This window comes from Danio rerio, chromosome 6 (genome assembly GCF_052040795.2).
Source record: "Danio rerio strain M-AB ecotype USA chromosome 6, GRCz13ab, whole genome shotgun sequence".
Taxonomy (NCBI): Eukaryota; Metazoa; Chordata; class Actinopteri; order Cypriniformes; family Danionidae; genus Danio; species Danio rerio.
Genome location: NC_141026.1, coordinates 29,281,398 through 29,293,812, shown reverse-complemented (window position 1 = coordinate 29,293,812; position 12,415 = coordinate 29,281,398). Strand labels below are relative to the sequence as shown.

Below are 12,415 nucleotides of genomic sequence, written 5' to 3'. Positions count from 1 at the left end.
GCCCCTACTGGCCCATATCAATCAGCTGATAACCACTGATAACGCCCATTCAATTGAGTGATAACGTAGATACGCAAGATACGTGCAATGAAAGCTGAGAAATTTCTAACCCAGGCTCATAGTAAACACATGCCTCACCCTACATGTTTGCAAAATGTAAAATACTTTACTACAGGTGTTTTGTTGTATGTTTCGGATGACAAATCCACTAGAGGGCGTTGTCTACGTTTTTGCAAATCTGAAATGCGTTCCTTAGGTTGTTTTTTGTTTTAGATACTGGTCTTCCTTCTGCACGTCCACGAGAAGGCAGAGCTTGTCATAGAGATTACCTAGCGAACCTAAACACTTCCCTAAACCCAACCAATAGTGTTTAAAGTCAAATGTAAGGGAAAGTGCACTGCCATCACGAAGTTTTACCTTGAATTTACAATACTTTTTTCTCTTTTGCGAAACTGTGCTTCACTGGACTTGAACCAGTGATCTGTATCACATGTAAAACAACGTTCAATGTAAACTACCAAGCAAACTGACCACACTAGAAAAGTTGTCTATATGGAGATAGACAGGTGAGGCAAATGTATTCGATTACAAATCATAGACACTGTTAAGTTGTTTTGTGGTATTTAATTGGTGTTGTGGGAAAAACTACACAAAAATAATCATTATTTGTTGATAACATGTCTGTAAATATCATTAATGTGAAAAGGAACTAAATGTATTGCCGTTATACTGCCCTCAAGTACTCACTTTACCTAGAAACTGCAGTCAAATGTTGAAATGTGTTTAAGCACTTTCACAAAAATGCAGGCTGAAATGCACATTTACAATGAGCGTGTTGGAAATTTCTGCCCAACTGAATGTCTTTCCCTCCAGAACTTTGATTCTTTGAAAAGATTATAAAGATAGTGTATCTGTACATGTAATTTAAGAGACTTTAATGTAATTAAATCTCTAACAGGCTTTGCTTGAAATGAGAATTGATCAAATGTATTTTTGAGTCTGATGGCTGCAGTTGTGCTTACCCTATTTGATGTGCTGTGTTGATCATTTTATATAGATGAAAAAAGTTTAAATACACTACCTGACAAAAGTCTTGTCGTCAATCCCAGTTCTAAAAACAACAAATAGTAACTTGACTTCTAGTTGATCATTTGGAAAAGTGGCAGAAGGTAGATGTTTCTAATGAATCATCTGTTGAACTGCATCCCAATCATCGCAAATACTGCAGAAGACCTATTGGAACCTGCATGGACCCAAGATTCTCACAGAAATCATTCAAGTTTGGTGAAGGAAAAATCGTTGTTTGAGGTTACATTCAGTATGGAGGTATGCAAGAGATCTGCAGAGTGGATGGCAACATCAACAGCCTGAGGTATCAAGACATTTGTGCTGCCCATTACATTATAAACCACAGGAAATGGCAAATTCTTCAGCAGGATAGTGCTCCTTTTCATACTTCAGCTTCCACATCAAAGTTTCTGAAAGCAAACAAGGTCAAGGTGCTCCAGGATTGGCCAGCCCAGTCACCACAGATGAACATTATTAAGCATATATGGAATAAGATGAGCAAGGAGGAATTGAAGATGAATCCAAAGAATCTTGATGAACTCAGGGAGTCCTGCAAGAATGCTTTCTTTGCCATTCCAGATGACTATTAATGAGATATCCGCGTCTACAGAGATGTATGGAAGCAGTCCTCCAAGTTCATGGGAGTCATCCACAATATTAATTCTTTTTCCACTGCAGCATGACTTTATAATCTATACTGTACATTATTTCTGTTAAGTGACAAGACTTTTGTCTAAGCAAAGTCAGACCTTACTGTCCTAATTAAATATTATTAATCAAGGCACAAACATATTTTATTTTGGTAAAATAAGTGTAATCTAGAGGCCTTTGACTTTTATATGAGCCTCTTTTGATACCAAATGATCAACTAGAAGTTATTATTTTTTGTTCCTAAAACTTGGATAGACGACAAGACGTTTGTCAGGTAGTGTATGTCTATTATATGAAGCTATGTAAAATTTTATTATTTTTTCTTATTAAACTATTTGAATATAAAATGTTGCCATTTTAAGATTATTATTTTTTTATATTATTTGTATTTCAAATTTATATTTGTATTTTTTCTGTGTTCTCTCTTATATCTCTGTTTAATCTCATAGATTTCTATTGGTTTCATTGTTTTAGTATTAGTTTTCATTAGTGTTAGTATTTAAATTTCAGCAATTAGCAGCATTTTAAAGTATACAAGAAACATTTATATTTTCTTTTAGCTTAGCTTCATTTTCTAGTGAAATTTCTAGCATTTTCAAGCCAATATACATAATTTGGATTTTCTGTTGAACTATACCCCTTTAAAAGTCAACCAAAAGATGAGAAAGAAATGTTTACACAGTTCAGTTTTTATTTGATATCCCTTCAAAGTCATAACATGCGGTGTGTACAGGATATGCTAAACAAAATAAATAGTAAAGTCGGAGACAAGCGATTTGATCAGAACTCCGTTTATCGCCTCACCGAAGGAGACACAACAACTGAGGTCTTTCAATAAACTCCCTTTTCTCAAGCTTAGCAGTCAGATATGGATTCAAAAAGTACATCCATCCCACTTATTGCCAAATACACACAAACGAGAAAGAAATAATGATTCCAGTCATTGCATAAAATGTACAAAAATGGGTGAATCCCACGAGCCCACAGTGCATTAGTGGATGAAGAGGGATTTGAAACACGTCGGAATACTTGAGCTCATGTCGAGATGAAAAGCTGCTTACAGTATATTATCGAGTACATAAAGCAACACCACTTATTGTGTGGCCGACTAACACATTTTTTAGGCTTGCGCAAGAATTTTCAGGCCTATAGTCGGACCTTGTACAGCATTTTGAACAGACAAAGCCAAAAAGCCTTATAAATACAATCAATAATCTCCCAAATCAGATTCCATACAGATATGTCATCGTAAAGTGAAGGCGATAAGTAAACACTGGTAATGCTGTCACAAAATAAATGCTGTCCAACTCGGTTTCGTCATGCTACTACAAATGACAAACTGGCCTTCAAATGAAAAGAGAACGTAACGTGTTTATATGTTAGATATCAACAAAAGCTGTTTTCACCACAGAATAAAAAACCTTTTTTTTTCTTCTCTCATTTGCGAGTTTATAGGCTTACTTGGAATTGTGAGTTACGTGTTAATAACTATGAATTATGTTTCTAAAATGCCAAATAAGTCTATAAACTTGCAATTCTTAGAAAATAAGTGAGAATTAAAACGATATAAGCTCAGAATAGCGAGAAACCTTAAACACTCACAAATGAGAGAAATATAACTGCAATTCTTAATAAAAAATTAAATAGAATTTCAAGAGAGAAACTCAGAACAGGTATAAATGAAAAAAGCCGCAAATGAGAGAAATATAGCTGCAATTCTTAAGGGAACAAAATCTGCATTTCAAGAGAGAAGCTCAGAATAGAAAAAAAAAAATCACAAATGAGAGAAATAAAAGTTGCAAATCTTAGAAAATAAGTGAGAATTTAAAAGATTTAATCTCGGAATAGCAAGAAACCTTAGACACACATAAATGGGAAAAATATAGCTGCAATTTCTAAGAAAATAAGTCACTATTTCAAGAGAGAAACTCAGAATAAAAAAATAAATAAATAATCGAAAATTAAAGAAATTAAGAGAAAAAATAGAAACTCAGAATAGAACCTAAAAAAAATAAAATAAAAGTCACAGATTTAAATAAATAAAATGGTCAGAATTACAAGACATAAGCTCAGAATGGTGAGAAAGCCTAAAAGTTTGCAAATGATAGAAATAAAGTTGCTGTTTAAAGAAAAAAGTCAGAATTGCCTGAATTTACAAGTCACAAATCTAGAAAAATGTCAGAATGTTTTTTTTTATTATCTTATGTCACTTTTTTTTTACATGTATTTTTTAAATCGTAACATATACACTCAATATTGTCAGATAAAAATGACAGCGATTACATTTTTTTTTTTTAACTTTTTTAATCCTGTGGTGAAAACGGACTCCTATAGATATAGTTCACACAAATATTGTTTGTAAACTTGTAAATTATTAATATGGTTTAAAAACACATATACAATATAATAAAAGGGAGCTGGCAGATTTAGTCTGCTGCTTCCCAAAACTTTAGGATTTAGCTTCTGAAGAACATCTTTGACTCAAATTTGCAAACTTCAACCGTAACTAAACTTTAACTTCACCAGAACCACTTCATCGTCCCTGTGCATAAATGAAAAAGTACAATATTACACCGTGAATGACCATCATACCCCCATTATTGAGCAGTTTAGAGCCTATTATTCACAAAAAAAATTAAAAGAAAAATCAAAACTAGTGACATTTGTGAATATATCATTTAAACAAAAATACGTTTAGTTTGGTTAGAATTTTTTTTTTTGGTCAGTCTTAACAGAAAAATAAATATCTGATTAATTTTTAGAGTTCAACAAAAGCCAATCCTCTAAATAGTAACAGTCACCTAATAATGACCTTCAAAGACTTACTTTGACCTGCTCTGCCAAAACGCCATTCAACAAAACGGCCGTCTCATCGACAAAATAAAGCTTCCTCCCTGTACCAACATCTCACCCTCGGACCTTTAAATGGGCGAAGGCACTCGATCATACAACTCCAGTTTATGAGCTACACAAGCCTGTAAACATGCTCACTGACCTTTATATTGTTTCAAGATCAGTTAGACACATTTGACAGCTCCAGTCCTTCATCTCACTTACCGCACCAGCTGGACTTCATACAAACCCTCCGTTTGTCAACTCTCCTTCAGTAGTTTTCAATCATGTTGTCCCAGGATTTTTTAGTTAACGGGACTAGATTTCTACTGAATAAACAAGAGTCCTGAAATTGAATCTCATCCTAATGACAGATTCCTCTCAGCGAAGACCTTAAAAACATCAATACAGCAAGTGTAGCATTAGCAAGATTATCTGGATCTTTAAGGAAAACGCACAAACATAACTTAATTCAGTCGATTGCATTTCTACAAGAATTATTTCAGTCTAATGTGGTTCTAAAATGCCAGATGCACACTTTGTGTTTCATTATCGAGAACACAAGAAAGAGAAATGTTGGGCGAGTTACTGAACATCAAAACGTTGACCATTATCTTCAGTCCGAGGTTGAGCAAAGCAGAGCAAACAGTCCAGAGTGAAGAATTAAGTTATGATGACGCCCCACAGAGTCAGAAAGGATAAACTGATGAGGTTTTGTTCCTGAAAACAGCGGGCCCAGCCCTCAGCTCCAGGACATCAGTCTCACACTTAGTTCCCAACGTTCACCTCTGCTGGGCCTTTGGGTACGAGCAAACTCATGCGTCCCGTGGCGCTCGCTGCACTTTTGATCACCTCCATCCATCTGCAGACACAGCAGAGCACGTCCAAATGTTATTCAGAATCATTGCTTCACTGTTTATATATCATGGAAGTAGTGTAAAACAGGAAACACTGTAAGGAACTTTGTCAAATATACTTTGTCAAATAATCTTTAGATTATTAATAGATATAAAATATGCAAACACTTTTGGTCTCACTTTATATTAAGTGGCCTTAACTAATATGTACTTACATAGGAATTATTAGTTTGTTACAATGTATTTATTGTGTACTTATGCTTGATTAAATACCTGTATGTAATTACATCTGTAAATAACTTCTGTAATTACATTTGTAAATACACTGCTGACCATTCCGTACACCTTAACCCACATTAAACCTACCCACACCACCAAACCTGTCCCCAACCCAACCCCTATCCCAACTCAAGAGCACCACAAGTGTTCTCAAATCCTTTATGAACACAGTAAGTACATTGTATTTATTTTTTGATGTAAGTACATAGTAGTTAAGGACACTTAATATAAAGTGGGACCACACTTTTTATTAATTGCACACAGTAGACATTCTCATGGTGGTCGAGAGAGATCAAATGCACTGCAGGTTAAGAATACACTGGCAAAAAGAAAAACAACAACAAACTGAGAAAACATCAAATAGACAACACAAAAGTAAGCATTGGACGATAAACGGTTTCAAGGCTTAACGCGATTTAGAAGAGTCAAGGTTTTAAACCGCTAGAATTTTCTGCTATACTGTGCCTAAGGTGTAAGTAAGCTTTTTTTATATGCTTTTTTATTGTGTTATAAAGAAAGCTGTGTTTTTGAAACTAATGAAGACAGTAAAAGTCAATGATTTATTTTAATTATTTAGCTTGACAGTTTACTAAAATGTAATGAATCTAATTTAAATCTTTCCTAAAATAAAATATATTGTGTTCAATGGGGAAAAAAGTTTTTTTTTTTACCCAGACATTTAAAAAGAATTTATTTTAGAGCAGTAATCACAATACCATGATATTTTTATTCAAGTTATCATAGCGTCAAAAACTTACATTACCCCATGCCCAAGCGCACACATTCTCATAACACATGCAGATACAGAAACATGCTGCCAAGAGCAAACCACAGATGGAAATTAAACGGCTGTTAATTTAGCATAAAAAAACATGTTTTAAAAGTATTATGTGGAATGTGTAATATACCTGTAGCAATTCTTTGACAATAATAATCACATCATCATAATCAAACTAATTCTCAAATAATCTTTTATTGAAAAACGTTGAAATGAAACTGATTCTTTAAGAATGCATTATAATTGATAGAAAATGTGACAGTATAAACATTTGTAAAGCTACAACATGTTTCTATTTCAAATAATTGTCATTTAAAAAAAATATGTATCTACAAATAAATCTTTTTCAATTTATAAAGTTGACATTTTTATGAAAACAAATTTATCAGACAGCACAACAGTTTTCAAAAAGGATTCAATAATACTATTAGGATATTAAAATGTCTTCTGTAAAATCATGCGACACTGAAGACCGAATGAAATGATGCTAAAAAACATGACCAACCAATAATATATTAAATAGTTTAAAATAAAAACAGTTATACTGATTGTATTACATTCATTTGGATCTGAACTATTGCACAGTTAAAGAGAGCCATTAAATTCTTTTTCAAACGTTTCCCAAATGGTGTTTAACAGAGTGAGGAGGTTTTGTCAAAAAAAATAAATAAAAAATTGTTATATTAAAAAAAATATTTATTATTAAAAATATTTTATATTAAATAATATATTTAATTATTTAATATAATTAATAATTATATAAAAATATTTAATAATAAATAATTATATAAAAAATATTTTGTCCATTATATTTTTCTTCTGGAGGAACGGTTATTTCTTGTAGTCTGGCTGAAAAAGGTCATTATTATTAGCCTCCTTAACAATTACTGTCTTTTGTCAATAAACTACAGGACAGAAAACTTGCCTGGTTAACCTAAATAGCCTAGTCAAGACTTTAAAATTGCTCTTTAAGCCAAATACTAGCATCCTGTACATTAACTAGTAAAATATGATGTACAGTCTTGGCAAAGACAAAAGAAATTAGTCATTACAACTATTATGTGCAAAAATCTATTCAATTTTTTTTATGTCACAGCAGAGAAAATATGTCTTCAATCGTACACTAATTCAACACATATCCGAATTATGAAAATGATCAAATTAAAACAACTGACGACACCAAAATTAACTGATAAGAAACCAAGAATAACCAAAACATGAAAAGAGAACGATTTTCAAATCCACAAACATCACCTTTCAAATGTGTACTCGCTCTCTGCCCTGAAGAAGTAAACATGGGATTTGAACTGGAGCTTGAAGACGTATTCTTTATGAATGCTGTCTGATTCCCCAGGAGTGCTGACTGTGTATCCCAGCAAAGGCAGACTGGCCAGAGGGAAATCATCCTGCAGCAAAAACACAAACCCTTTAGAAATGATCCAGATCTCATGCAGGAAGTTCAAGCCCGTGAATTTGATTCATATTTCAGTACCTGGTGCGTCTTATAGAAGAACAGGCAGAAGTTGGTGAAGACAACCCATAGTTTCTGCCAGCCGTTGCTGTTCTTGAACTTCCTCAGAAGATAACCAGACAGCTGGTTCTGTAAAGTGGGAGAACATGACTGTTAAAACTCACAAAAGAGAAGAGCACAGAGAGAACTCATTTACAAAGGACCACTGGTACAGCGGTAGAGGAGTTCAGCTGTACAAAGAGCTGAGCGCGAGAGAGTGAGGATTTTCCAATTTAGCGGATAGAATTCATACGCTCTACACAGATTAGTGGTGAGAAATAGATCCTAAAAGGGAACTGCTTAATGACTGCAGTTTATTTGTATAGCACTTTTTACAACAACAAACGTGACAAGCACAGAGCTGTAGAATCATGAAAAATAAAGCTGTAATTGCAAATGTATTTTTAAATGTTTTTCAAATATATTAGAGATTTTAATCATGTTTTTGATTATTAATTTACTATTCTGTTTATTACTTCATCATATAAATTAAAGTGAAAAATAAATAAACAAAGAAATAAATAAACTAGCCTGACAATTAAAATGCAAAAAAAAAAAAAACAACAACAACTGATATTTCGGTCACACTTTATTTTGATGGTCCGTTTGTTGAATTTAAGTTATATTGCATCTGCATGCTTATTAGATTATAAGGAGACTGTTAGGGTTGGGGTTAGGGTTAGTGTAAGTTAACATGTACTTGCAGTTTCTTATAGTCAGTTAAATGTCTGTTTAGCAGCAGTATCAGCAGACATTAAGCAGACAGTCTACTAATACTCAAATGGACCATCAAAAAGTGTTACAGATATTTTAAAACACATCAGATAGTCACGGTTACAAAGATCTGGAGGGAACCTGTTTTTTTTTACTGCAGTTTGGTTGCACAACATAAAAACCCTTTTCAAGACTGACAAAGGATGAAATCTACATTTACTGTTTATTTTTTTAGTGCACATGATTAATTAAATGACAACTTTTTGGTGCAGGGGGCGATGCAGTGGCGCAGTAGGTAGTGCTGTCGCCTCACAGCAAGAAGGTCGCTGGTTCGAGTCTCGTCTGGGTCAGTTGCAGTTTCTGTGTGGTTTAAATGTTCTCCCTGTGGCAACCCCAGATAAAAAAGGGACTAAGCCAAAAAAAAAAAAAAAAGAATGAATAATTGGTGAATGTTTTTTAACCTTTAATCACAATCTGACCATTTACTTCTGCTCTGGAACGGTGGTCCTTCTCAGATGATGTCAGTTTGACGACTTGGGTGAAATATGCTTAAACACTCTCCTCCAACCAATACAAAAATGAAAGGAGGAGTGAAAAATAAAACCCCGCCCACTCAATGTTCCACTATAGTTTTAAACACATCTTACTAAAACAAAAGTCTGCAGCATATTCCAATTCACACAGATTCACAAATGTTTTTGTTAATTAGCAATAACAAATAAAGTAATACAAATGCATCCTCAACGTATCCGCAGGGTCTTAAAAATAATTAAAAGTTAAAATATTTTAAGGTCCTTAAAAGTAATCAAAGTTAAAATGTTGTCAATGTTGTCGTTTAAAACCCAAAGTGGCGATGAGTTTTTAGATGTCGGTGAAGTCTTAAAATAGGTCTTAAACGGTATTATATTTCAGTCTGATTCCGGTATATCCCCTTTATAAAATATTTAAATTAAACGTATTAAATAAAATCATGTGCATCAACATAAAAGGTCATATAATGTATTTTGTTTAAAATAAATAAATATGTTTTAAAGAGTGAAACCTCTCGCGTGAGCACTACTGGAGGGGGGGTTTGACCAGCCTGGTACCTGGTTCATGCGCAGATAGTCACTGAGAGACAGGTTCTGGTTGCGGTACCAGCACACATGTGTGATGGTGTTTGGTCTCTGGCCCTGACCGAGCAGATAGCGAGGGGGAAGCTCTGGAGACACGGCTGGAGAACTGAATACTGTCAGCAGGCAGGCAAACAAACACAGATAATGAGTTGATGAAGACAGAATGAGCAACAGGCAGCAACAGAGAAGAAGAGCAGAAGACCAAAACTGTGTTAGCATGTTAGAGTTCAATCCCTGAGTGCTAAAAAGCGAGAAATTTAAACTAATTTAAGTCTTTAGAGAGGAAATGTTAGAAGAACAGAAACATCCATTAACATGTTAAGCAACTTTTATTCCAAAAGGCAGTTAATGGTTAGAGGAGACAAATGTTACAGACATACAGTAAGAGGGGAGGTGGAGAAGCTACTGGAAAATATGAGGGTAAAGAAGAAGGAGACAGAAGCAGAAAAAGAAAACATCCAAGAGTCTTGGCCCCTCATCCACAAGCTTCGGTTGCAGTCCAGACCTCAACAGCCACGATCGGTGGTGTGTGTGCGTGTATATGTCAATTTTTATTTTAAAGACATTAATTTCTTTGTCTCTTTCTCTAGGTAGTGTTTGTACTGAACTTTTTTTTTGATCTTTGTTGTATTGAATATGCAATAAATAAATAAATAACAAACAGAATTGGCAATTGAGGATATAAATGTAGATAGCAAGACAAAAAATCATTACAAAATGCAAAATAAACAAATAAAGAAGATAATTTTTTTTTTCCTTCAGCATCAATCAGTATCAATAATATAATTTACTTTTCAATCATAGGTCGACATTTTCAGTTATTATTTTCAAGTTATTTTAAAGTTGCTTTTTTGGGGGGAGGGGTTCAATTTTACTAATTGTTATTTTAGTACGTCAATTTAAATTAAATGAGAAAGTTTTCATCTCACATCCCTGAAATGAAATAAGTTATTTTCATTTTATTTCAGTTAATGTTTATTTTGTTTAGAGTAGTTTTACTTTTACAGTCTTAGTTAACTATAATACCCTGTTAAGTCTGGATGAGATTTCATTTGATAGTCTTGAACTTTGTTCAAGATAAAATAAAAATTTAATTATTCATATTAATAAACACATAATAAAATAAACATAAGCAAACAAAAAGCCATATAATTACAAATTAAATAATTTGAATCTAAAATGAATATTAACTAATTTAATAATTCAGGTTCTAAAGTATTGTTATATATATATATATATATATATATATATATATATATATATATATATATATATATATATATATATATATATATTTACAGTTGAAGTCAAAATTGATAGCCCCCGTTTATTTTTTCCCCAATTTCTGTTTAAGTAGAGAAGATTTTTCAACACATTTTTAAACATAATAATTTTAATAAATCATTTCTTATTTTATCTTTGCCATGATGACGGTAAATAATATGGAAAATTGCTAAAAGGGGCTAATAATTTTGACTTTAAAATGGTATTTAAAAAATTAAAAACTGCTTTTATCCTGGTCGAAATAAAACAAATAAGACTTTCTCCAGAAGAAAAAAAAAAAATATCAGACATACTGTGACAAATTCCTTGCTCTGTTAAACATCATTTGGGAAATATTTAAAAAAGAAAAAAAAATTAAAGCGAGGCTAATAATTCTGACTTCAATTGTATAAAATTTCAAAACAATTGTTTCTTTTGGAACTATGACCCAGGCGTAAATGTATAAATGCTACCTCCACGGCGAGGCTGTGGTCAGACATGGAGACGCTGGTGTTGCGGTGCCAGCACACATGCATGGTGGTGTTGGCCCTGTGGTGACTCTGCTTGTCCAGCGAGCAGCGGGACGAGTTCATGTCGTCCTCTGACTCCTGCTCCAGAGAAACCTCATCTGAAGATCCTTAATAGCGTGTGGAGGGAGAGGAGGAACAGGAGAGCAGGAGCAAGAGGAAGGGCAGGGGTTTACATCTACTTTAGGCTGAGGGACACAAACACTTCTAGAGGACTAAAGCACTGGAGGAACTTACTGTTGGAGCGATCGCACAGACTCGGGTCCAGCAGGACGTCTGATTTCTCCTGGCATTTCTTGGACATCTCAATAGCCATGTTCAGATCTTCAATCCACTTGTTCATTTCTACCTTGGAGCTGTTTAGGAGAAAAATAGTCCGTGAAAAATGACCAACCACAACAGATAGAACAAAGGCAATGCTGACAGTGAAAACTAACCAGGCATTAAAAATGTATTGTTCATCGACTACTGTCTATTTTCATCAAGACTCCAGTGTTACAAGTAATATAGCCATCAAAAAAATTAAGATATATTTGAATTAAAGGCATAGTTCACAAAAAAATTTCAATTGTGTCATCATATGCTCACCATCACATAACATCATTTACTTGAACTTGTTTTGTTGAAGACAACAAAAGATACACTGAAGAATGGTGGAAACAAGTAAACCATTGACTATCAAAGAGTTTTTCTTTTCTACTATAGAAGTTAATGCTTACAGGTTTTCAGTTTTTTTCAAAATATCTTCATTTGTGGTCAACAGAACAAAAAAAAAAACTGGTCTGGAATAAGCAAAGGGTGAGTAAATGAAGATAGAATAA

At 33.5% G+C, this 12,415-nt stretch overlaps 1 protein-coding gene across 7 annotated transcripts in view; it reads right to left on the bottom strand.

Moving 5' to 3' along the window:
• Nucleotides 1-2,390: 2,390 nt before the first annotated feature.
• Nucleotides 2,391-12,415, bottom strand: part of farp2 (FERM, RhoGEF and pleckstrin domain protein 2) — a 90,564-nt gene continuing 80,539 nt past the window's right edge. For 4 of the 7 annotated variants that reach the window (XM_087257219.1, XM_087257220.1, XM_087257223.1 and 1 more), the window contains 5 exons: nucleotides 11,832-11,950; nucleotides 11,541-11,704; nucleotides 7,958-8,065; nucleotides 7,720-7,871; nucleotides 2,391-5,413 (listed from right to left, as the gene is read on the bottom strand). In XM_087257219.1, the coding sequence (XP_087113345.1) occupies nucleotides 5,320-5,413; nucleotides 7,720-7,871; nucleotides 7,958-8,065; nucleotides 11,541-11,704; nucleotides 11,832-11,950 (637 nt within the window). In that variant the 3' untranslated portion in view covers nucleotides 2,391-5,319. Of the gene's footprint in view, nucleotides 5,414-7,719; nucleotides 7,872-7,957; nucleotides 8,066-9,777; nucleotides 9,918-11,540; nucleotides 11,705-11,831; nucleotides 11,951-12,415 lie in introns of all 7 variants that reach the window. The other 3 variants (XM_087257221.1, XM_087257222.1, XM_087257225.1) reach the window with 1 other exon arrangement.